Source organism: Salarias fasciatus, chromosome 6 (genome assembly GCF_902148845.1).
Source record: "Salarias fasciatus chromosome 6, fSalaFa1.1, whole genome shotgun sequence".
NCBI classification, from domain to species: domain Eukaryota; kingdom Metazoa; phylum Chordata; class Actinopteri; order Blenniiformes; family Blenniidae; genus Salarias; species Salarias fasciatus.
Genome location: NC_043750.1, coordinates 16,490,618 through 16,517,780, shown reverse-complemented (window position 1 = coordinate 16,517,780; position 27,163 = coordinate 16,490,618). Strand labels below are relative to the sequence as shown.

General features: G+C 42.4%; 1 protein-coding gene across 2 annotated transcripts in view; it reads left to right on the top strand.

The window, feature by feature from the left end:
* Positions 1 to 1,371: 1,371 nt before the first annotated feature.
* Positions 1,372 to 27,163, top strand: part of dlc1 (DLC1 Rho GTPase activating protein) — a 44,212-nt gene continuing 18,420 nt past the window's right edge. Inside the window, exon 1 of one of the 2 annotated variants that reach the window (XM_030093169.1) lies at positions 1,372 to 1,633. In XM_030093169.1, the coding sequence (XP_029949029.1) occupies positions 1,516 to 1,633 (118 nt within the window). In that variant the 5' untranslated portion in view covers positions 1,372 to 1,515. Of the gene's footprint in view, positions 1,634 to 23,445; positions 23,761 to 27,163 lie in introns of those variants that run through there. The other variant, XM_030093170.1, reaches the window with a different exon arrangement.

Sequence of the window (27,163 nt, the reverse complement as noted above, 5' to 3'; positions counted from 1 at the left end):
TCTGCACTTATCAATGTTTTTCAGTGTAATCGTTCAATTCTTCTTTTTACCAAATGATTGAATGATCCCAAATTCACACATTCACTCTGCTTTGTTTGCAAGTTATGTTTTTCATTGTTGAATGACTTTTCACAAAAGATTGCTATTAGTTTTAGCTTAAAATCATAAACAGTCATGTTTTTGGTCGTTTTGTTGTCTGTTTCGTCAGATTTCCAGTTTGAAGGAGTTGGTCTCAGACTTGCAAAATACAACTTTCTGTTATTGTCAATACACAAACATACAGAATGTATCCTTGTCATTGCGGACTGTTTAGCGTCACGTACTTGTTCTTCTGCCTTCTGAGATATAATAGAAACATCTTCAATGTAATGATTTGAATTTAATGTAAGCTGTTCTATGATGATTGTATTTTGCAATTTAACATTTACAGGATGTATTTTTTAAGTTCCCTTTGTTCAATCGATCCTAAATAGATACATTATCCGATCAGCTCAGCAACAATATAAGTAATGGAGTTCCTTGTTGCATTTGTCCACGTCAGTCACGTAATGTTTGTTGTGTAAGGTTTACTGTACGTGCCTCATTCCTCCATGACTCCTGGCGTCCATTTGAGCTTCTGTTTGTGTGTGTCGGTGCGTGTGTGTTCTCTTTCAACAATAACATATTGACAGTAAAGTTATGTCGTGAGCTGGATCGTTTTACATAGTGGAGGGGCTGAGAAAACTTATTACGGTTATGAGGAACGGCAGAGTTTCTATTCTTTCTGAAGCTTGAAAACAGGAAATGGCTCCTCATTTTTTTTCGCATTTAGATGTAAATTCTTTCACTGTGAAGATATATTTATTTATCAGCACACATCAGCCATTATCACCTCTCTTCTTGTGTCTTGATTGCCGTTCTGTTACGCGCTTAGGTGCATGTGGTCGAGGACAGGTGAGAATTTATAACAGGCTGCCTTAGCGATGGGTTGTATAACTGGCATTGATGCAAGCTGTGTCTAGACAGGGTTGGGCAGGTGTAAACAGAGCGAGGAGGAAGGTGACAATGACAAGATGCAGGAAAAAAATAGATGTGAGATTGGAAAAAAAGGCTTAGTCGTGACTCAAAAGCACTCAGATATTCACAGTGAGTGGCTGAGCTTGTGTCAGAAAGCACTTACACTAACACACACACACACACACACTGGCAGAATAGAATATGAGTGCATTGCAGCACGGGCTGGATGTGTCCCAGCAGCTACCGCACTGATGCTCGCTGCAGCAAACGGGAGTGTACAGTCCGGACCGGAGTAGACTGAGAGGAGGCAGAACAGAGACCACTACCTCAAGACAGAACCGAGGCAGATCCCGTTTGAAAACAGCCAAATTATGACTGTTTAAATATTGCTACAAGGATCAGAGGCAGAAGGCAGGACTGACGAGAGGCAAACGCGTAAGAAGATCGGGACGATCTGAAACAGGTGTGGAATCGAGGTGCAAGTCTGAGGTGGGTGGCTTTCGGTGGAGGCGTACTGGTATGTCTCGCTCCATGAGGCTGCTGCTGCTGCAGAGGTCCTTCAGTGATCACATCAGGTCCTCCACCTACAAAGCCCTCGACATGCTGAGCAAGCCGGCTCGAGACAGCCGACTGGCAGGTGAGTCGGCGACAGGAGCAGCGTCGGACACAGTGGGTGCATGCATGCAGGTTGTTTGTCATTATGTTTCCTCGCCAGTGTTTTGAATGCAGTGTTGTGCACATGTGTACAGTTCTGTTTCAGAATATAAACTTGCGGCTTGGCAAAGTTTCAGATTGTGGTGCACATCTGTATAGCAAACCTGCAGAGTCATTGTCTCGGAGGGGAGACAGTTTTTGCTGCAGAGCTCTTTTTGACTCAGCTGTGCTGATGAACAGATCAATAGCGAGCCGCTCTGCTGAGGTGAGTGTGTGTGTGTGTGTGTGTGTGTGTTAACGCTCAGAAAGCAGACAGCTGGCCGTTTAAATGTCACAGGCTCAATTTTATCTGGTTTATGCCATACTCACATTTTCTTGTGCTACATCAATAGTCTGTTGTGGGTTGATGTTTTGGTTATTTCTATTTATGCAACACTCAGAAAGGGCACTGCTGTCATTTTCCGTCACACCAGGCTCCCTCAGAGCTTCTTGGGACCTGGTTTGCCCCATGTATAACTAATGAGCTGGCTGTATGCATGGAGGGCTGCGTCCATTAGAATAGACTCCCAACTCTGTGGCGCGCTCGCCTCTAAATAATACAGAACGCCCTCCATCATGTAAGAGATGAAGGAATGGCTTAACAGTAGTGCTTTAGGGAAAAAGTGGACCTAGATGACTGATATCAGGCCATTTCATGGCGTTTTCACTGGAACCCTGTGAGTTATACAAACACGCGTTACATGAGGTTGTCCTGTGTTTGAAATCTTAAAACGTCCATTGTCAGTGCAGGTGAATCTTCTTTTCAAAGAGTACATACAGATTTTCCCGGTGCATCCAGGGGCCATTGCCCTCTGGCCTAACCTCACTTCGAAAGTAAAGCATGCCAGGTATTAAATAACCACTGACAAACACTGTTCAGGATGTTTCAGGGTGCTGCCACATAGCTCACTGTCCCACATGAAAGAGCGAAAAGTCGTTCTGAGAACTATGACAGGATCACGTTACAGTCCTTCGGGTTTCACACAAATATTTCTTTTCTGTATGTTTTTGGGCACAATGCTGATGCTTAGCCGTGCACTGACATTATGATGACTCTGTGCTCAAGGCGGGAAACTGTAAGAAGATATTGTACCGTGCATCAGATTTGTAATTGCTCTGCGTGGTTGTGTTGGTTACTGCACAGCTCCGACTTGTTATTAAATTCAGGTGAAGAAGAATTACAATAAAATATTTCAACCTTTCTGAGGGATAATCGCCTTGAGCAGCCTTGGAAAGAAACTCTTCTGAAAAGCTGTAACGTAATATTTATTTACTATCACACTTGATGATGGCATGGTTTTGGGACTTGATCCCTGATGACGCACGTGCGTTAGCTAATAACACTCACGGCAAACTCTCAAGGACTTTGTTGGTCCTCCGCAGCATCACACATCCTGAAACTCAATAGCCTTGTTGACATTTCCCACCCTTGTCATCCGCGTGATTGCATCGTGTTTGGAAGCGTGTTTACATCCGAGGGGGAAAAGATGGAGAGGAGAACACAGTTTATCCTGCGACACAGCGCAGCTGCTTCTCCGGCTTTTGTGCACATTTGTCTGTTGGGGACGTCATCAATACCTCTGCAGCCAGGAGGCCGTCCCAGGTTACAGACTATTGAAAAATAATCAGAGCAAAGGATGAGAAAATAATCATAAGAATAACAGAAGAGGCTGTTAAAATCACTGACGTATCCATCACATCTTCATATCTACTCTGAGACATCTTTTACTTGCATCCCTACGGTAACATTACATGGTAACTCTGGCCAGAAAACTCACAAGATATCCTTTATTCCCTCTGCTACTAGCGCTTTAAGCAAAGCTGCATGGACACAGCTTGTCATCTTATGTTCTTTTCTTGGCCTACGTTCATTGTAGTTGCTTCCCTCATGTGTTTATTCTTGAAGGTTGCTTGTGTTTCTGGTAAATGATGCTTTATATGGGTTTCTGTTTTGGTAGTTTTTGTCATGTTCTTGTTTCTTGTGTCTAGACTATGGTTTATATTCATGCTTTTTCTCTGCGTGTGTTTTGCTTTTTTTTCTACTTCACATACGATGTGTTTGTATTTGTGCACTTCCTCTTCCTTTATCTCTTGCTCCTTCTCTGATTACCATTCAAGTGTTTCCACCTGCGTTTCGTCAGCCATCCTTCCCACTGCCTGTTTTTAAGTCCTTAGTCTGTCTAATTGGTTCATTTGTGTCCTTTCTGCTGTATTTCCATGCTGTTTTGGATCCCAGTGGCTGTGATTCTTGTTCTGGTCCTCATCATTGTCACTAAATATTAAGATATGATTTTAACTTTTTTGTGGCAATGTATATTGTCAACATTGTACCAACTCATCCGTGCTTTTATGAACTACACTCACTCGCCGCTTTATCAGGTACACCTTGCTAGTTCCAGTTTGGATCCCCGTTGCCTTCAGAACTGCCTCAGTTCTTCACGGTGTAGATACACTGAATTCCTTCAGTGTGATTGTTTGATTAGCTATTTGCATTAAAGACCAGTAGAACAGGCGAACCCAATCAAATGGTTGGCAAATTTTTGTGTGGCTGTGGATGTTTCACACACTTTGTGCAAAATCACAATTTAATTGGCAGCAAAGTTTTTCCTGAATCTTTAATCCACCCACCTCAAATCACATTTATTTGACTATGCAGAGTTCTTTTAGGCCAAGAAACTGAATGTTTGTAACTTTGAAGGGCGCTACACTTCAAATTCCTTTTAGTTAATGACGAAGCCCTGGGTATTCAGGAAGTGTCAGATACTGTATCCTTGAGGCTGCAAGTCCTTTCATAATGTGATTACCACTAGCAGGGAGAATTTCTATTGAGCTTGGAACGACCTTGTGCTGTAAAGCATTGAGCCTTTCCTGTTACATTCATTATCCTATCCAGCTGAATGTTTAACAGCTGTGGGGACGAAAAGTGCCATGTTAGTTTGAAGAAAGTGCTTTTATAATTGTGACAGTTTGACTTGGAGCCTGGAATGAGTGGCATCCATTCGCCTCGGTATTAATTTCAGTCACTAAAAGCGTCAGCTTCTCTGCAGAAATCCTTCAGTTTGTCCATTCTTTCTAGATTTAAAATCTATTTTATAGTTCAGCGCATGAGTTGCTTTTTTTTTTTTTTCAGTAAAGAGAAACTGGGATTCTTCCCAAATGTCCAAAAATTCTGAAAAAAATACCTTGTAACACAATCCAATTAAAAAAGCATCCAGTGTTTCGCAGCCTTCTCCAGAGATGGAGCACTTCATGTGATCACTCATTTCCATGGTGTAATAGGAAGAGGGTTTTGATGAAAGCCCTGATATAAGAGCCACTTATAGACTGGAGCACTCAGCTCAGAGTGCACAGAGGCTGCCCTCTGAATTATATCAGCACCACTCTCAACACATAAATTATTTTCTATCCCTTCATATCACTTAGGCTGCCGTGTACGGTTTTTTTTTTTTTTTATTATTACTTAAGTGTTACTCGCCCTGCACTGAAAAGAATTACATGGACGTTGTGTAACAGTCCTCATGAAAATGAAGCCTCCAGAAAAAAGAAAAGCATGTTATGTTGAAAATCAATAATTAATAGCCACAGCTGTAACGTGATGTAATCATAGACTCCAGGTGAATATTGTGTCTATTGTTAATCTATACCACTTATGCTTAATTACCTAGGAATTTTAATTACTTCATTCGCTCTATCATAATTCCCCAAGGCTAATACTGTTGTATAATAACAACACTGGTTTATTTCATTGAGCTAAATACATTTTAGCAAATGTTTAAAAACTCAACTAAATCTCATTAAAAGAATTGAGAATCTTTGCTTAACGCGGATATCAATAATAGCAGAGCGCCACAGTGGTGCAGTTCGTAGCTCTGTAAGGAAGAGCTGGGTTTGACCAGCTCTGGGTTGATGCGTGAGTGTAACTATGGGCTGTTGGCTAGTCTCCATTAACTGTGAGATGTCCCTGGGATCTTCGTGCCAGTGTGTTTAAGCTCCAGCATTTAGGAGCTCTCGACAGCTGTTTTCCAGTCCTGAGTTTGGAGTTATGCTACTCTGCATATTTTAGATGTTTCCATGCTCCATCGTAAAGGACTCGAATTAAAGGGGTTATCGGGATCTTTGGGATCAAATGTGTTTGAGCATGGACACCCCCTCCCCCCCAGAAAGAAAAAAAAAAAACAAAAAAAAACAGAAGTGCAGCTCAGTTGGCTTTATACTCACCCTGGCATTTTAAACACTGGATCAACAATTGTAAACAAGCTGCGTTATGGAAAACTACTTTCATGTACTGTGAACGCAAACTTCACAACATGTTTGTTGTGCTGGGATGAATAAAATTTATGTGTGATTATTGTGGTGGTAATGAATACCGTATGGTTCTAAACACAAAAAGGTTCCCATAAAACGTGGGATTGTCTTATTTTCTGGGTTTAATCATCAGTTCCCACTGCAAGGCTGAGTTTCACATCAAATCAGCACAGAAACTAGCAGAACGCGTTGGACGTGATCCACCGATACGTCACAGCATGTCAGATACCATCTGTAAGGATTTGGCGCTTCTGAGACCCATCGTGTTCAGCGTTTGGTTCGTTTGAGCTTTTTCATTCAAGCTGCATTCATACTTTAGTTGAAGGCTGAACTGAGACCTGCTCTTCAAAGAGACTCTGCTGGACCCCAGGGACTACAGGCCAGGGCAAAAGGCTCTGCACAGCAAATCAGAACGAAGGAACATAATGTATTTTCTGTTGTATCATTCTGTTAAAGAAGGATGTGTGCTGCGGTCTCACAGCACACTTTTCAGTGGACTTACACTGTTGTGACACCATGTTGTTCAATACAAGCTTGGGCCGCTTTGGTTGATAAACAAACAGGCCACTGCACTACGTCCCACTGACCTCTCTGCATGGGTCAAACGGTCCTCCAGGTTTTCATCTTCTGTGTTCCAGGCTGTGGATTCACTGAGTTTTTCCTAAAAAGAAACCAACTTTGTTGTGTGGTGAGAAGATTAAAGTTTCTGAATTGAATATTCATATAAAATCTTTCTTGCAAGTCAGTGATGATTTTGTCTTTGCAAAATTGTTTATACAATGTTCTGTTACTATTAGTAGTGCATTTCAATATAGTTTTGTTTGTTTGATAAAGCACTATAGTGTCTCCAGTTAAAATGTAGCTTGTGGAGTTTGTTTATAAAACATTTTAATTACAGTCATGAAAAACAAGTTCATTATCTTTATCAGTTTTGCAACAAACTCAAGAACGCCGGGAGGAACATCGAACATCAAGGTCACACACAGATTCCTAGTCTGAACATACTTGAGTAAAAAAGACACAAACTAAAAATGCTCTGCATGGAATTCATACATTGAAGCGCCAGCGTCTGAGTGCAGGGCTGAGTGTTTGTTTCTTTGTGCCCCTACTCGTGCATCAGTGTGTTATAGTCAAGTAGAAACCAGGCTTTTGTATGAGGCTTAAGGGTGGGCCAGTGGGAGGTCCACAGACATGTTCCGGTCTACTCAGGTCCGGCCTGCTGTTCAACCACACAGATGTTCTGGCTCTATTGTGGTCCTACAAGGCTCTACAGGGACCCAACAGGGTCATTTCACGCTTGAGGGCTGCCCAAAGAGGAAGTCAGAAGGGGCGCACCACTGTGACATCAGTGGAGATCTCTTTGAATAACAACGCAGCAGGTAGCGATGTAACAAATTAGCTTCAACAAGATACTTTCACCACAAGAATGGAGTTTTCCCTTTTTTAAACCGAATTAGCTGGAAAGCAAGAGAATGAACAGGAGCAACATGCATGCTTTTTATTCAGTTTGACAACTTTTTGAGAAAAAGGGAAAATATCAACATTTTAACAGTTAATCCAGAACTATAGAATACACAACCTGGTTATTATGTTTCAGATCCACTTTGAGTTGTTTAAAATCCCTGTTAAAAACATCAGTTCTGAACCTTTCTCTAAATGAAATCCGCCCTATCCCTGGATATCAAAGCAGCTTGAGGACAGATCCGTCAGATGACATTTTCTTCGAGTACTTGTTTTCCTCTTGTAGATTTTCTCATTTGTTTTTTTTTTTTTTAACCACCTGAAATAGCTCACTTTGTAGAACTGCTGTGGATGCTCCTTCTCGGCAGCTGTTCTCTCGCTGAAATGTCACGTTTCAGTGTGCTTTGATATTCAGGTCACACCACTCAATTTGTGCCTCTATAAATAGCGCATCTTTATTATTTTATCAAGTGCTCCACTGTCTCCATCCCTGCCGGTGTTATTGCATCCCGGTCATGAGACTGAAAAACTAGGCCAAGAACATCGAGTGCTGTCATCTCCGTGACAGAGAATTAATTGTCGTGTCAGAGTTTGTTTCGTGAGTGAAGTTTGCCACATTTAAACTCATGAAGGACCCATGAAAAAACAACGGCTGTCTGTATGAGTAATTGAGAGAATACCTGAAAGGATGAAAAGGCCCTTTTAGTGCGTTAGCATGAGCGTGTGTGGAGTCATGCGTGACTTTGTTTTCTTAGTCTGCCTGAAACAGATTTTATGCGAACGTGTCAATGCATGTTTCCCCATTTTGCATTTTTAGTTCAACATGGGTTCTGATTGTGTTCCAATCACAGGTTGAGAGTTTGATGGCCCATCGTTGGCCTGTTTATGTGCCAGTGTCCTCGAGCAGGGCGTTGAACTCCAGGTTTCTTCTGCTGATGTGCGCAAATTGAGCTGGTTGTCCGGCTGTTGTACCGGTGACTGCTGGTCACTCAAGTTGCCATGTCAGGTTGAACACACTTGAGATATTTATGATTGAATTAGAGTCCCTCAGCAGCGTTCCTGTTGGGTGATTTAAAGCCCACTTGTTTCTGTCTCACAAGGTCGCTTGTTTCGGAGACTGTGGAATGTTTTGCTAAACTCAGTGACTCCGGCAAGCTCGCGCCAAACATGTTGACTTTGCTTGTTCTGCCATGCTGCCTCTCTCCCTCTCCATCTTTTCTCACTTTCTCTCTTTTTAACACATAAAATTTGCTCAGTGCCTCTTTTCACCGCGCTATTAAAACGCTCCTCTGTCTTCTGTGCTAAAGTGAAAGTTTGAACGTGTTTATTCTGAGGCAGCCCTCCCAGCTTTAAACGACCACACCTTTAACCTGTCTGATGCTACCATACATGCTTTTTTGTTATTCAATTATCGTTTTGTTGCTGTAATTAAGTTGACTAGAAAGAAAGGTCCAAAGCCCATGAAGCTCTTAATGATCCAGCAGCTGTGATTTTTTTTTTTTTTTCTGCTTTTTTGTGACCAGAATCTTAATCGGCCTCTTCTTTGATTTGTGTTTCTTCGGTCCTCAAGTGGGATGTCTAGCACTTTCCAGCAGGATAACAAGTAGCCTCCTTGAGGAATGCTCTTGACTTCTAGTTGTCACATTCTCTGCCCATGGTTTACTCCTACAGGTCAGCACATTTGTCTCCTTCATGGATCCACAAAGCTTGACACAACTGAGCTGGAACCAGGAGTTTTCCATCGTGCTAAAATGGTACGCTGATGGAGAGTAGCGTCCTCTGGAGCTGACACTTGTGGAACTTCTGAATTGGCAAAACTCAGGATTCCCAAAGTGGTGTGCACAAATATTTGCACACATTGTGGAATTCACTCCAGCCTCGGCTCTGGGGAATGTCTGATTTCACAGCGCAGTCTTTCAGAGCCGTGCACTCCTACACCTTTTTCTCCCTCCATCAGCAGAAATGTGTGAGCGCAATTGGGAGCAGTGCTGCTTTGTTGGCAGAGACAGAGCTTCCTTTATTAGTGTGAGTCACTGTGTAACGTGTGCCTTCCCCAGCTTTAATCGATGCCGTAGGGGTGATTGGTGGTGCCGTGGCTGAGGGTAGTCATGTGCTTTCAATAAAAGAACCACTGAGGGAGAAATGAGCGAATGGAGAGTTAACCCTAAAGGAGAGCGCTATGAGGTCCAGTATTAAACAAAACAAGCACGTGCAGGTACGAAAAGAGTGATGAAAACAAAGAACAAGTGTGAATAAAATCACTGCATTCAGAGAATGTGGTGAAATCTCTGAGTGGAAGGACCAGACTGAAGGTTGGTATTGGATGCTGCAGATCCTTGGACCTTCAAGCAGCGCTGCATAAATTCCCAGCATGGCTCTGGCTCACAACCTACTGCATGGACTCAGAAACACCTTCAGAGACTGCCGGCAATGAGCAGAGCTTTGCAATCTAAACATGCAAGTTATCACTAAAACGGGGTATTACACAGAAGTAAACAGTCGTAACATTTAGAGATAAGTTGCTGCCATCAAATTAAAAATGAAGTGCTAATTTATCTTAAAATTAAAAGATTTGGTTTATAACATTTTTACACATCGTCCCAAAATTTGGAACTGGCATTGTATTTCAACAGATTGAGGGTTTCAGTGTCTTCCTTCGTTTGTTAGGCGTCATAAAAAATGACTTGAGAACTGAGAGGAAGATGATGGCGTGGCGGCTCGTCACCGGTCATTAGCTGTAAAACAGCCACATTCTGCAAAAATCTATTCCAGATGGTACTTGGGGCGAGTTTTAGTGGCCCATTAAGACGGGCTCATCTCTGGCGACTTAACTGCCTCTCGGGGTGCCTGATCTCGTGGTATGCTGTTTGTTTACTCTCCAGTCTTCATTCATTTCCTGTGTGTCTGCTGTTTTTAGCAGCTGTAACAGGCCTCAGCAGGTTGGCCATTTTTAATTTACTCAGTCAGTCCGCAGGAGATTTTGACCTAATCCTGTTGTTCTTGTTGGTATGTGTGACCCTTCCAATGCTGTTGATTGGAGGATTGTCTTTTTCATTTTAGGGCTCTGAGTCATAGTGGATGTTTCCTTTGGCTTTTAACTAGCAGAATTAATTACAGTGACTTTAATCCCCAAAAGACCCAATTGGAAAACTAGATGACATTTGGAAGCAGCTGTCATTAGATCAAGTCACACAGTTTGGAAAATTGATAAAGAGAATAAATCTTAACTAGGGTAATGATCAGTTTAAACTAGTGTAATTGAATAATGAACAACGATAGATGTCTCTTGCTGAGAGTTTCTTTTGGTTAGGAGACGTTAAGCTCAGACTGAAATGTCAGAAATCAAAGGAGGGTGTACAATTAAATCACAAACTGCGATTTATAAATATAGATAGAAATCAATATGTTGGGCCAATCTACCATTTATATTTAATCCATTAACGTGTAAAATAGCACATCCGCATGCCTTATTTTCAAGCAGGAAAAGCTGTAAGTGCACCTTTAAATTGTTCTTCCAAGATGTATGACCCTTGTCATGATTCTCTGAAACACAGGCGGCGAAAAGTCACATTTTGTACTAAAGGCAGAAGCATCCACATGGTTCAGCTGATCTTCACGTGATGTGTGTCAATGTTGCCCCAGGTCTGCATGACTTCAGAAAGGTTTTATCATCTAATCCATTTGTACAGCTGATTGCAAACAATGCATTAAAGCCTTGATCTTTTCGCTTTTTTCCAAATGAATAAGTCACAGCTGAGTCTGTGCTTCATAAAAATGTCATGGCTCCCAATTAAAATAAAATAAAATAAAATAAAATAAAATAAAATAAAATAAAACGAGTAGCTGATCTTCTGCAATAGTACGGTTGAAGGCTTTATGATGTGAAGCTTCATTGTGTGTTTAGCCGGGAATGCAGATGCACATTTTGCCACATCAGTGAGCTGCAGTTGGGCAGTGGAAGGTAAGATAAGGTAAGATACTTTAATGGGAGTGTTTCTGTTAGAGTGAAACATGACATATTTGAGATCATCTGCAAGGATGTTCAGCTTTATCAGCTGCACATTTTAAGATAGTTGCATTCCTCGACATCTGCTTTCCCTATAATCATACCAATACTTTATTTTGACTTTCTGTGTTGGGTCCAAAAAAATACCGTTGGCTGTATCTTAGAGGAAAAGGGAGTTAAAATGGGCATGATACGGCCTCTGAAAGGATGTACCAATAAAATTTAAAATGAAACTGATTATGAATAGAATTCAAGAATCCAGATCGGTATTCCAGGAGGCTCCACTTCTTTTCATGTTGGAACTGTTCTCAAATATCTTATGTTGTCTGAGCTGGAGAGTGATTGTTACCTTTTGTCTATGATGAAGCCAACACTGGCTTTAAGTCAGGCAAGGGTACTTCAGATTCTGTCTCTTCATTTATCCAATTCCTCTTTTGTCATTGAGAGCTTAAAGATTACTTTTAGGAATGGCAGACTGGCGCAAACACAAGACTATTTATTTGTAATTTGTTCTTTTATTCAATCAGACAAAATGATTATTAGATCAGATAACTATAAATAAAATGTGCCCCTTCAAAGACTGCCCAATGTTCAAACAGTAACAGATTTATTTTACCACCAAAAAAATAATAGCATCAACAGTTTTTTTCTGAGCCAAGATGCCTTCAGGCAGCTGTTGCTCTTTTTAAAACCTGATTTGAGAATTTCAAAGTTAAAAACATTGTGACCGATCACATGCTGTCTGCAGACCGATGATAAGGAACTTTGTGAGCTTCCCACAAGCATCCGTTTTATTTTTATTTTTTATGGGAATATTTATCTTCGTGTCTACATGTCATGACTGAGACCTTCATGAGAGTTCAATGCAGTCTTCTTGTGGACTGATTAGCCACTTAAAGTCCCTCTCTCTTTTGGAAACTTAGAGGGTTGTCCGTGACCTTTCACCCTTCAGTCACTCAGGGCTCCTAACCCTTTTACCGCCCTGAATGGGTGAACACAAGGCCACTGGCTGAGTGTTGTCACCCTGTATGTTCAGGCCAACCTCTGCTTTAACTCTGTAAAGCAGGCAATAATAGAAGCGCTGGGGCGCTTAGCATTAGCATGCTGGCTAAGTGACACTTTGACAACTTAATGTCTTTCGTACGTGTGTGGTTGAGGTCAGGGTCAGCCAACATTATGCGGGTCCGGCTTTTCCCAAACTAACTGCCCTGACAGTTCGCATAGTTGGCCTCTTCATCTTAAAGCGCTCGGATTTTCATACATTGGTTATGAAACAAACGGGTCTGCAAGGCTCTGAGCAAGGCAGTCTGGGAATGTGATGAAAATGAGGGTTTGTTTGGTTGCCTGAGGAGACTTTAGACCTGCAGGTTTTTTTGTTTTACCCTCACAGATTCTTTGTGAATGCATCCGTCCCTTTCTCAAATAGCTTCCATTTGAAACTTAATGAGTGGTAAACATGTTGGGTCTTTTATGGTCTTTGTCTGTCTTTCCGCAGGGTTAAAGTCGCTGTCATGTGAACCACTTGAGTTGCTCTTACAATATGGACACACTGAAACATGAGCAAGAAAAAGCTTGGTCGTCTAAAGCTTCATCGGTACACATTTGGAGATCAAATTCAAAGCCTTTTGGGTGAATACAGCCACGACACAGTAACCCCGCAGCTTCTCTTCTTTATTTGCTTTTCCATTTTCTTGCCTGAATGCCTTTAAAGATTTTAATTCTAGCAGTGATGAGTTAAAGGGGAGCATGTTTTATTGTATTTATTTGGGGGTTTTTTTGACTGTTGGGCTTAAAATTAAATATCGTTCTCATGCAAGGAGCCCACAGTCTCTCTTTGTCCAGAACAGCTTTGATGAAAGGCATCTGTTGTTGTTCTCTGAGAAATTACTGGCATTATGAGAAGTGTAGTTGCTTGTGACTTGGCCTCACATCATGTGTTGTTTTTTTTTTTTTTTTTTCTCTGAACAGCATGGTAGAAAATTCACTTTTCTTGTACAAACACCAGAATCATACTGGAGATGTGGTGGTTTTATGTTCTTTATGAGACATGGCGCAACTACTGAATTGATCATCAAGCCATTGGGTTGAAACAGTTTAAACAGAAAGGCGATGTATAAACTGTATGATATTAATCATTTTAAATTGTAGCTTTTCATCCAACATCTCCATCACCACCTACATTGTAATTTGCTTCATACCACCTAATCCTAGCCTATGGCGAGATATTCTGTATACAAAATTATTCATCAGTAGTACTTTGAAGACTAGACATACTGGGAATACAACAACAAAAGAACTTTGCTTCATTAGTTCTTCATTTTGATTGGGAGAAACCTGAATATGAAAGAATATTAGGAAAACAATCTAATGATAAGACAGACACAAAAAGTTGAATAAAACTAAAATCCCATTTTGTAATCATTGTTTTTTTTTTTAGGAATGATTACAACATTGCCACATTCATGTTAAATAATTACATGGCAAGGTGGTTATAAAAAAGTCAGAAACCCTTGGTAAATCCAGAAATTGTAGGGTTTTTTCACTGAAAGTCATGTACAGAAAACTACAAACAGCAGGGTCACTGGAGGAGGTAAACTATATCAACGCAATTGTCTTAAATTTTCTGCACCAACTTTCTCATCTACATTTTTTTCTGCCATTGTCATCGGGAGCAGTATTTTTTTTTCAGTACTCTTATTTTTGTTGCCTGAGCTGTTATGTTCAAGGTCAAATACAATACGATCAAGTGTAAGTTTCATGTTTTCAGAACTTGATGTGGACCAGTAAAAAATGAACATCTGGCAGCAGCTGGCCTTGGGGCCATATTTTGGACACATCTAGAGTAGCATATACTGAACAATGGTAACTGTGGTTAACGCCACCTTTCAATTATCAGCAGGTTAACCTTATTACATATTTCTGAAACACTGTGTTTACATTCACCTCCCAGCGCCAAGCTGTCATTTCATCCTGAAAGAGCGGACTCGTCTCTGTCTTGATTTGACCTCAGTTAGGTGGCAGTATTAAAATAAACTGACTGTTTTATCAAAGTTGAGATCAATTTGTGTTTGAAACTTCACCGCTTCAGTTTTCCTGAAGATTGCCTTATTTGTTGGGGCTATTGGAGGGACTAACAGTGGAAGGTCTGTGATAAGAACCAAAATCCAGTCTGTCAGACATATGGAGGCTCTATCACTGCTGCCAACCTCCAGCTGGATGGTGTTAGTTCCTCACAAACTCCGGAGCAGAGGTATCATCCTTCAGGGAGCAAAGGGAGCAGAGTGGGGTGAGGGTGGCTGATGAGCCTGACAGTGGCTTCTGTTCATCCCCGCATACACCAGCAGTGTCCATTAGCTTCTAACCTAAATAAACCAGCCGTCTTTGTGCAGCGATAGCAGAGGGGGAGCTTATCACATAAAATATTTAACAGTACCAAAAGTTCCGAGATGTATCCAAGACTTAACCGTGGGCGTTTTTATACCTTTTGTCACATGCGTGTGACAAACTGAAGACTGGTAAATTAATGTCACACTTTCTTAAAAGGAACATCTGAATCTAAAAAGCTTTAAAATCTTCTCCATGTTCATCTTTTATTTGACTAATAAACTGTTTGACCCGCATTTTCTTTCAGGTCACTGTTCATCCATAATATATTTTCGTCTGCTTCAAATCTACAGACATGCCGTCTTCTCTTTACACAGCTAAACACATATGCTAAGTCCCTTCTGTTTATTTGTATTTAGCTTAATACACCACATTCCTTGGATTCCTGAGCGTTGGATATTGGGTCAGCTACGTATAAAGGCAAACATTTAGATTTTTCAGCTAAACGAAGGCCCTTCCCAGTCACAACAGATACCTTCTTTGTTGACCAGTGATTACAGAAGGCCACCTGAAAATATGTCAAGCATGCAAATAAACTTCGGTGTTTATCTGAGTTTACACAGGCGTACTTTTTCTGCCAGAGTGTCCTTAATTCCTGCATGTGAGAGGCGTTTGTCTCGTGGATGCTGTGCACATCTCTAGATTAGTAGGTCAGTGTAGTCACATGAGGACTGAGTTAAATGTTCATTGGTTGATGTGATTGGTATCATTTAGCTGGAAAAGCGCAAAGCAAAAGAAGAAATGACTACGTAGCTCTTCAGCGGCACCCAAATTGTAGATTCTTAACTAGAATCCCATCCAAATTAGCGGAGGCTCCACTGTGTGTTTGTTTCTGCAGGTAGATTTGTTCAGCAGTGAAACAATAGACTCCATTCAAACAAGCGATTCCAAAACAAACATAACATGAAGCAACACATCAGATCCCAGTGCATTATAAAAGTAACCAAGGCACTCTTACTGTATGCAACATATCGAAGAGCGCCTTGTTCTGACACGCCTCTGCGTACCAACCATATTATGCTTTCGACACAATGAATGCAGCTACATTGTCTCTGTCAGAGTCATTCGCTTGTCGTTCTTGTTAAATGATCCCCAAGGGCCCAACATGAGGACTGCTGTGCAGGGCAGAGGATCTATTACCAATAGATCAATATAAATATATCGTCATGAAAGGCAGCACATCCCATCTGTAGCGATGGACTTTCTGATAAAGGTGATTCAGATTTTTACCCATCAATTAAAAAAAAATAATAATTTAACATGACAGAGTTTGAGAAAATGAATATTTTAACTCAGTTACTTTGAAGGGACTAAAATGAGTTTTTCAAATTTGTGATGTGTGTGTGTGGGTGTGTGTGTGGGTGTGTGTGTGTGTGTGTGTGTGTGTGTGTGTGTGTGTGTGTGTGTGTGTGTGTGTGTTTTCCTTCTCTCTTTGATCTGTTTGAGTGTTTTTACTTTTCCTCAGAAAAATGACACATGACACACAAGTGGTAAGATGTGAGCTGGAAGAAATCATTCCGAAATCCAAACCTCTCCTCGATGCACTTTGCTGAAGGAGCCTCGGGATCAGCGGTAATCTCCCGGCTGAACCTGGTTTGTGTTTGTCGTGACAGCCTTGATGTCTGCATGGTCTGTCACGTGGCTCACCAGAGGTTAGGGTTCAGAGAAGGTCACAGGTCGGGGCAGGGAAGACCAAAAGCATCAACTTCCTGGGTTACTCGCTGGCAGATGATGCACTCAGAGGGAGAAAATGGATACGTGGTACTCTGGAATTTGGTGCGTCAAAGACTCCAAGACAAGAAAATAAAACTTCTCTGCAGTCTTTTGTCAGAAATATGAACATCTACATACAGGATAAGCATAAGTATTGAAAGGCAAAAACATGGCTCTCACACAAGCATTAAAAAAACAAACTTGAATCCAGACAAACACATATTTCTTCATCAGACTGACCTACAGAGCCTCAAACTCCTCTCACCTTTTTTCTTGACTCAGTCCTGCTTAGCTCTTGTACAAATGTAGGTTTCAATACACTCTGGCTGCAACCTAAACCTCACCTCCAGGCCCCCGTGATTCACTGTTGTTGACAGTTGGTTGGCATTCCATCTCCTCCTTTATCTAAAACACTTCATCCTGACGTCAGACGCTATCGGCGGCGCAAGCTTTTTTTTATGGTCCCTTGTCACTACATTTTTGTAGAGCACCAGAATATTTATTTTAAATCCGTCTGTGTTTTTTAACTCCAGACGATAGCCTCCGGTCGCTAGCAGATGGCAGCCATCAAACCAGGGTCTATCAAATTGACAAACACAACAACCTGAAGGTATGGGAGAAGCCGGTGTCTCCTCTGCAACACATGAGATCCGTATAAACCGCTCCCAATAAATATCACAAATTGCTTTTATTTCTGAAGCGTAAAACAAATAATAATATAGAAAAATAAAGACTGGCCGTGAAAACACTTAACAGACATAAGCTTGTAAATATTCAAGTCATTGCTACATGTGGTTGTATTAATTTGATCTTTCTGGTCAAGCAACGATTTCACTTCGGAAAGTCAGGCGATGTGGAACACATGTTATTCCAAGGAATAATTATAGTACCTCACTTGGTTTGGAAGAGGAATTCTGGAAATTTCCAGGCATTACGGCAGAGCTCAGGATGTGTGTTCGTTTCACAGCCATATGGTTGGCATCATTAACCACTCCCAAAGTATTCGTGTTGGTTTCCCAGGCAGACCTCCACCTCTTGTAATTCTTAGAAAATGTAGACACACACACACACACACACACACACACACACACACACACACACACACACACACACACACACACACACACACACACAGCAGCTCTTGACGTGATTACATGCTGTTCCTCCATTCAAAGAGCCCGGGGTAATAAATTAAAGCAGATTGCTTCATTCGCCAGTGTTCCACTTTGCCATCAAACAATGTTTTGGAGCCTTAACTGTGGCATTAGTGACAAAATGAGTCAGACTCCTGCAAAGAAACTCTCCACTTTTTGCTTCATTTTTCCTTTAGTGTTCTTTTTTCTTGTTTTAAATCTGACAGAAAGCCGACGAAAGAACAAGCAAAAAAGAAGTCAAGAGTAGACACATAAAGAAGTCTTTAACCAGCATTACCTGACACATTCGAATGGTTTGGTTTATTGAATGTGTATTATTATTTTTACCCTTGCTTTCTTGTTTTGTTTGTTTCCTGGCTTCCTAGCTCTGCTCTTCCTCTGCCACTCCTCTCTCACCCTAAAGCAAACCATAACTAATCTGCTCTCTGTGGGCATGACTAATAAGAAAAATATGAGCAATAATCTCCAGCTTTCTGTATGTTTGTGTGTGTACTTTTCCAAGCTTCTGTACAATACTCCAAACAGGGGAGAGTTGTTGATCAGTAGACTTCTTCAGGATGACTTTTATTAATGAAATCAGTTTCCAAACTCTGAAAAAAAACAACTAACGTTTAAATGTAATTTTCCACCAGACGTCTTATTCAAGATGGTGGCACTGAGAGCTTTTTGTTTTCAGATTTATTTATTTTTTTCAGTCATTTGACATTAGTAACAAGGATTATTATTACCACGCTGAGTTTTTATTGGGTACACTCTGTGCCTCTCTAAGGGAGATATTGATCTCATACAGCATACACTGATGTGCAGGCGGAATCCAACCGAGGTGCATGTCCTTGCACGTGTGTGCATTCGTATGTACGTGGGTGTGTGTATTATTAGTTACGCACTGTTTTCTTTAGCATTTACACATTAGTGTTGGCCAGTAATTTGCTCCATTATCTGAAGCCCATGTTTGAGTTGAAACCATATGTGGAAGAGCTTTAAAGGAAAACAGTGATTTAACTACTTTAGGATGTCAGTGGTGCCCAAAGCACAGGATTTACAGACGGTTGAGTTGAAAGGAAATATACTTTCAGCAAACTCGAGGTACTTAAATAGATCTCCAATGTCGGAATTTTGAAAAGTAGGCCCATTTTGAAAGACGAAACCTAGCATTGGCTTTTTGATTGGTTTAAAACATTGAGTTTCATGTGGACTGAAATTATAAATTACGAATCTACATTTAATAACCGACTCATCAGCAGCAGCATTCGATTTAGTGTGTGTACTTGGTTCTTTTAGTAACCGTGTCGTATGAGGAACATTTCATTTACCTGATGAAGTGACTGATGAGAGCTTGCTTGCATCCCATTGGCCCATATTTCTATGCATCTCTCTGTCGCTTCTCGTGTTTTTCTCCAGCGAATTTTCCTCATGCTTCTGACTATACTCCATGGATTCATGCATTAACTTGTACACATTTCTGTGACTATATAGATAATTGATATAATTGTACACTGTGTGCTACAATATAGAATTCCTAATGTGTGAAAAGATGCTTGGCAAAGGAACCCACGTTCGATTGTGATTTTGCAAACAATGACTGTGCCAACAATTTTTATATGCTTTGAAACTATGCGTACGTGTGCATGCACGCAAGAGGAAGTGCAGACAAAACCACAAGTACTCTGCCACTTAAAAGCCCATTATTCCTGCACAGTTTAGCCCATCGGCCCATTCTCAGAGTTAATTCATCTCTTTTAGCTTTTCACGAATGTTCGGTCATCTGAATACAACCTCACTGCTCTGGTCAAGCCAACCTTCACATGATAGATTCAATTCGATCTGTGAGTTATTTTTTTTCATGTTCACACCCTCCGGTTGAAAAATACTCAGTCCACCATTGAGCCATTGTTTGAGCAAGTGTGTGTGTCAGCCTCCCGCCTCCATTGTGATCGTGGTCAGTCCATCAAAGTCCAGAGAGGGTATTGGCGAGGTATTTGGTCCACTGTCTGCCTCACACTTCCTTTGTTTGTGTGTGTGTTTGTATGAGTGCTGCTCCAAGCTGCTGTCTCCACACACTTCCTCCTCACCATTGTGTCTGTGGGAGCATGTGCTCTCTCACTCTCTCTCTCTCTCTCTCTCTCTCTCTCTCTCTCTCTCCCTGTCTTCTCCTTTTCTCTGTAATCACTGTCTTATTGGGCTGATCTCCAAGACTATGGATGAACTATTTCTGGAGATTCCTGTTATGAAAAGATTATCCACCCCACCTCCACCCTACGCCTGCCTGCCACACGCACACACACACACACACACACACACACACACACACACACACACACACACACACACACACACACACACACACACACACACACACTAGTTAACCTCATTATCTCAGCCTTCATCGATGACAGGCAGAGGACACACGCTCGTCACTGGAGGCATTTAGATTCAAGTTTCAAGGTTAGTAGCAGCTGCATAGCTCAGAAGTGGCGGCACACTTCAAAATCGCCAATAAATATTTGGGAAAATGAAAAAATAGAATTATAATGAGTACAGAAGCACTGTTTTGGTGGTTTATGTCTCACACAGGTTGGTAAAATGTATCTTTATGGCTGATTTGTCTGTATTTTAGCTCACTAAGATCAGTGACAGTAACTGTAAATACTGCATTCCATTTTTACCTCTGTATTGCAGACGTGCTGCTGTGACCTCTGCAGACCAGGATTTGGTTATCTCTTGGGAGTCTTTGTTGACACGGCCCTGGGTGTTTGTGTGTGAGTTGGATGGACACATCCGTTCCCTGACCCTCCCTTGGCCCCACTGCGTGGGGTTAGAAATAGCAGAAGTGATCATAAGCCCCAAGGTTAGCCCACAAGTCGGGGGTGGTTGTTTCGCTCATATCCTGCATATTTTCACCAGATTAGGTGTTTATGTTTTCGATTTTCATTCTCACCATTGATTTCTCTTTGTCTATACCCGTCTCTGTTGTGATCAACGCTTTTTTTAATCGCTCGTCTTTGATTTTCACCTCCTTTTCATTGTGTTTTTTCTTCCAGCCCCTCCCTGTCTCAGGGTCAGAGGTGACACTGTAAACTTTACAACCTACAACAGTAGCTTCACCAAACACTCCAGCACCAAGACGCTGGGAGATGTTCCATAAGAAAACCAAAAGTCTGTGCTGTGTTTTTACACATGGGCCTTTTTGTGTCAACACAGAATAATTTACACTCATGAGAGACATCAGTAAAATGTATTATGAAACAGGAGACAATCCACAGACACTGCCATGCCTTCAAGGTATGTTTCTTTATTTTCATTCCTTTCTAAGCAACAGTGGCATGTAATGCTGGATATAATCCATTGTGTCTGTCTGCTGAAACACCAGCGCATCTCTTCATTTCCTTTATTTCGTCCAAAGCCCGTATTATACTTGTGCTTATTTGATCCGCATCTGAATCATAAGCCAAACAAGCATTTGCGTCTGATGAGCTTTGATGAATGAAAATTGTAGACACTCCAAAGAGACACACTCATTTGCCCCTGAGCGACTGGCAGCCGCGGCAGTCTGCAGCTCTTCCAAATCTCTCACACCTTACCACACACATTCATCAACAGTCGCTGGCATTATTGTGTATTTATCGCCACAAAACAAGCTGAGAGGCTGAACCTCCATCCCTCCAATCTCTGAGTGGGGTTTTTGACCCGTCTTAGTGTAGTGTAACTTTGTGCTGGAGTTTGTGGCGCAGCCTCTGGGTGGTCGGGTTTTGCGGCTGGGGGATTTGGCCTTGTTTGGTAATCTCCCTTCATCTCTTCTTCCTCCCTTTGCGTTCCCTCTCTCCCTCTCTCTATCATTCCCCAATCTCCCTCACTCTCTTCCTCTCACATATACACACACCGACAGTCTATAATTATCTTTCCTCTGCATTTCATGTCACAGGTAGAAATCACAGGAGATTTTCTTCAGTTCGTGATTTTCCATTGAAGCATATTGACACCTCTGCCTCAGCATAATGTAGTATGTGTTAACCCTCAGGTTTTGAATGATAGAGGAAATAAAATAATAATATTAAGGGACACAAATATTCATGTAGGTGTTATTCTGTTACTTCAGAGGTTTGACTTCGTCATTAGGTTTTTGGGTGTTCTTCGGGTCACCAGTTTTACTCTCATACTCCAAAAACATGTGCTTCGGTTTAATAAGTGACTCAAATTTTCCTGTTGGTGTGAATGTGAATGAGTGTAATTATCTGTCTTTTGGTGTTTAGCCCGGCGACATGTCCAGAGGGGACTCTGCCCTCACCCACAGCCACCTGGGATCGGCTCCAGCTCCCAGTCAGTCCTCAGTTAAAGAGGTGGTCCAGAAGATTAGATCACAAGATTTAAAAAAAGACTGTTTTGTCAGGATTTACCAAAAGGCTTTCTGAGCCTCAAAATACATTATGAGCAGTTTTCAGTAGTGGACTCATATAACATGTCATAAATTCAGAATTTATGAGCAATTTATGTGTTTTTGAGAAAACAAATAATTTTCAAATGTTTTATAGAGTGTCTGGAGTGTATAAGAGCAGGGAAAAACATCAAATACCACAAGCGGAAGGCATAATTCAAGTTTTCTTTCAAAAGTGAATGTTTTCATTTCTGGGACTGACATGTTTAGGTAATGAAAATTTTCAGCAAAATGATCCTAAATATATATTTTTGACATATTGGCATAACATGCTTCCGCCAGCCCGGGCCTCTGGCATGCTAATAGCTGGCAGGGTCTCTTTGGGGTGAATCACTGGTGACTCCACTGTCAGCTGGGAGCGGAGCAGCAGCCAGACTGCACACTCAGCCAGGATTTTCTGCATCATCCTTTCCCCCCTCCGGGCCGCCCAAGTTCTGGATTACGCCTATTTCCCCGCCACATGGTAACTCGTCTGGCTTTCCCTTTTTCTGTGCCCTGTAGTGTTACCATGGAAATAACACTGAGCTGGTCCCAGAACAGATCTTGGAAAACTCTGGTTGAACAGTCCAGAAGGATGAGGACATCACTGATGAGGATAAGACTTCAACAATAAGCTGACTGATTTTAAATGTACCAGTTATACGTGCAGACATGCAGACTGCACCCTGCCCCGCATCCAGGACGTCTGCTGTGTTGTGGCTGCAGCGGACTGAGCGTGGTGTACGTGCGCCCGGCGCCCAGTGGCCGCGAGGCGGACAGAGGCGTGACCGTGGCGGGGGCTTCTACCTGCGACAGTTGTCTCTTCACGGCACCACTTGCGCTTTTCAGACAAATCTAGCGTCACAATAGGGCGCCTCACAGTTGTCGCCACTAGTTTCTAATGATATGCAAACAGGGTGCCAGCCTCCGAGTCAAGTGCTCCCTGGTGGGGGAGCGGCGGTGGGGTGGCCCGGGCTCTGGAGGGATCCCAGAGAGCACAAAAAAAAAAAAAAGAATTTTTGTTTTATTTCTTTAACCAGTCAATTACAGTAGATCAGGAGATGTTCCGCTGCAGGTTTTACAGCAGGCGCGATGCGCGCCTTTTCACATAATATAAAATCTCTCTATTGTAATTAAAAAAATAATAATAATAACTTGTCACCTTCACATTATGAACTCCTGAGGGGTTTTCTGAGCGTACGTGTGGGTCTCTGGCTCCTTATCAGATGGGGAGCGGTGGAACGGGAGGTGGAGCCACGGCGGAGTTGCCCATTCCTAAAGCTTGAATCACTCCTCTCTCCATTCACATTCCTGCTGGAGCGCCGCATCATCCAGCCGCGCGCCGCGTCGGCGGGGTTCAAACCCGGAATACTCCTAAAGAGAGACATATCGAAACGATGGATCTGCTGTCTTGCACAAGACTTAGAGGACACTTACAACCGGCTGTGTAGTTTTTCTTTTTGTTCGCTTTTTTCCTGATTTTTCCTTCCAGTGGATTTATCATGCGGACTTCGTCCTAACAGCGGAGCGGAGCTGACCTGCCGAGGCGCAGCCGGGACTTCGGGTTTTTGTTTATAATTTTTTTTTTTATGGTGAAGCCGGTCCCCATCGTTAACTTAAAAACATGATACTAACACGTAAGTCACATGCGCTTAAATGTCTGAGAAGCTTACGTCTTGTTTTTTCTGTTCTTCATACATTCAAGCGGTTTCCTGTCCATCTATAATGCACCGTTCACTGTTGAGGATCACCAGTTTATTACATTATTGCTGTTATTTTTCACGACGTTGTTTATTTGTAAGGTTCTTGATGTATGCAGGACTTTTCTCTTGAAATTAGACATACTTGTCGTCTTGGAGTCATAACGCTGCGGGCTGTCAGATAAGAAATCCGCCGCCTGTCGCCTGACCGGTCCCCTCTCACTGAATTACTGAATTACCTCTTACTGATAACTTACATTACATCTTTTGGGGATTTCTATCGCATGTAAAAGTAATCTTCAATCAGAGCACTCCTTTTACGCACGGAGTTTCGAGCAGACCGAGCGCACTGTTCTGCCGGGATTAAAGGCAAAGTTTGATCCGAGTTGGGAAACAGGGTCGCGAACAGGAATGTTCAGCTTAAATCGACTTTAGTGTATTTGGAGATTATCCGATGGTATAGTACCAGCCCGCGACACTTCTGCCATCTCTGCGCCTCCAGTCCGGCCAGCTTCCTCCGCCTTTTGCCTGGCTGGCGACCTTTTGCGAGCATGAGGGTCTCAGAGGACGTGTTGCAGCAGAATTAAATCATGTTCTCAGCTTTGTTTTTGCAGGCTCAGTTTGGTGTGTGAGCTCCAGCCCCTTTGTCTGAACCGTTTTTGATCGTTTGCTCCAGCACATGGTTGCTTATCAGCCACCTCGGGTCTGGAGCTGATATGAGCAGAGCAGTCAGATTCAGTTGAGCCATAAAGCAGATGTGGAGAGCCATGGACGTGCCTTAAGACACTCACACACACTCAGCAATGATAATGCAGAGTCAATGAAGATTATTTACACACCACAGACATGCAGATTGTATGACTTGCCCTTCCCCACTACTCCCTAATCCTGTCAGGGTAATATAAGGAACCGGCTTTTTCCTGATGTTTTTAATCTTTAATTTCTTGAATGTGTAAGGTGGTTTGTCAGTTTGTTGGGCTTTTGGGGCCAAGTGGAGGAAACACACTTCATCTCTACTCTTTGTGAAACAGGAAGTGAGCTGAGGCCTTATCTGAAAGATTTACATCCAGCTGTTTTTTGTGTCCTGTATGGAGACACACACATGTTTGTCTTCACTCTCACCTTCTCAGGACTGGAGGCACCGGGCTATATAGAGATATGTTAATACATCTTTGTCAGAGTGATGTTTTGTGGGGGGCAGGGGTCCCTGCAGGTAAGCCGTCATCTGGCTGTAGAAAGCGTCTCAGAGTCTTTCAGTGTGCCTGGCCACCTGATCCAGGACGAGAGCCCTCCGTGTGAGCATAAATCTGTCATCGTGGGTTCACAGGGGCCTTTGGGGTTCGCGCTGTGATGATCCATCTGGACCAGCTTTGTGTTTGCGTGTGCATGTGTCGGTGGAACCGTGCCTGGATGCCTATGCCAGCTGGTAGTAGATAACTGGGAAGGACCCTGTAGTAACTTCATTATTCTCTTGTGTGTGTGTGTGTGTGTGTGTGTGTGTGTGTGTGTGTGTGTGTGTGTGTGTGTGTGTGTGTGTGTGTGTGTGTGTGTGTGTGTGTGTGTGTGTCAACAGGGCATGGCTTGAGGCTGGCCAGATGGTGATATTCCTGGCACCGTATCATTTAGCTAACAGCCAGACTTTCTCAGTGACCACCAGCTGTCATGGCAGTGCACTCACAAAACATGATACCCATCAGGGAAAAAAAAAAAAAAATCTGTTATCACCCATCTTTACATTCCAGCAGTGAGCGAAATATTTTGTGTTTGTCACGCTAAAAAAGCTGTTATCCAAAATCCATCTTGACTGTTTCATACCCACACAAGTAGAGGATTAAACTTAGGTCGCCCGCACAAGACTTTCGATCAGGAGTGAAGATGTTTTGACAAGTTCATGAACACGTCGGGAGTTTGCCCTTGTCACCGGCGAGGTGAAGGACACACACCGGCAGCATTCGGGCTCCCGGGTTTGCTTGTTGTAGATTGCTGCTGAGACACACAGTCTGGCCTGGTTTATCACATCAACTGTCTGGACCCACTTTGCAGCTCCTTCAGAACGAGCCACTCAGAACGGGAGCTGATAACAACCTTGTGACTGCCTTTTGGGTTCTTTTACAGTTAGCACTTGGAGACCCAGCAGTGATGGGGGCAGTTCCAGATAAGCCGCCTCAGTTCACAACAGTTGCTTGTGAAGCATTCTTCTCAATCTGCCAACTTCAAAGACCCAGAATCAAAGATATCTGTATGCAGACTCTTGACCTCCAGTTTGCTACAGCAGAGCCTTTGAGGTGGGGAGCCGCATCCTTTGTTTGCGAGCTGCTGAGAAACTCCCACTGGAGTTGAGCATTCAGCCCCGGCCCTGACCAAACCCCTCTGACTCCTGCGATGTAAGGAAACCGTGGCCGGCAATTGTGAGAATTTCCTGCCACCGGAAGGGAGAGAAGAGAAGTGGCGAGCAGGGTTGAAAAAAAACCAAAGACAGCGCAGGAGAGGAGGGTGAGAGCAGGCTAAAGGAAGGCAAAGAAAATACCGTGATGGATAATTTTAGAAAATGGAAGAGCAGTGGATGAAGATTTATTTTGACTCGCTGTTAACAGGTTGTGATTTGGCCATATATCAGCAGAAGAAAAACATATAGAGGCTGAGAAAGGGAGACAGAGGGAGAGAAGTCTGATATTTGTTTTCAGCTTTTTTTTGCTAACAATAAGTGCATCTTAAACTGTTTTTGGATTGATAGCAACCAGACACAGTGTGACACAGACTTTTTTTTTTAGGAGTTTTCCTAATTCCTTTCCACAGAGAAGTATGCTTTTGTGTATATGTTCTTGTAACAGTCCCATAATGTCCCGATGAGACCCATTCGGACTCAGTCACACACCTCCATCTGACAGGCGTGTTTGAGACATCCTGCATGGCTCCATCAGCAACACCACAAGCTCCAGTCTGAACTCATGAATCTCTCCAAGTGCTTGTTTATCTTCTTGTCCATGTCGCTGTCAGCCATACAATAACCAGCTCATGGTTTGGCTTTAAATTCTGGCAGAGCATGTATTTTCTGTTTTTTTTTTTTTTTTCTGACTTGCCTCTGCATTTCTTATCTCCTGTACTTGAGCCAACAAGGCACACGTCGCACAAGTTCTGTAATCAGTCAGTAATCACCGAGGTGAGGAAACTCTTCTTTACCAAAGGTTACCGCAGCGATTGACTATTGTTGCCACTCCTTTTAAATTCTAAGCATGTGGGGTAAGATATTGGTCCAGGGTGGCGCTGTAGCTGTCTTTAACCATGCGGACGTTTGGTAAGTGCACACAATCACCGGAGCCCATGTTTGTCTTGGCTGCCT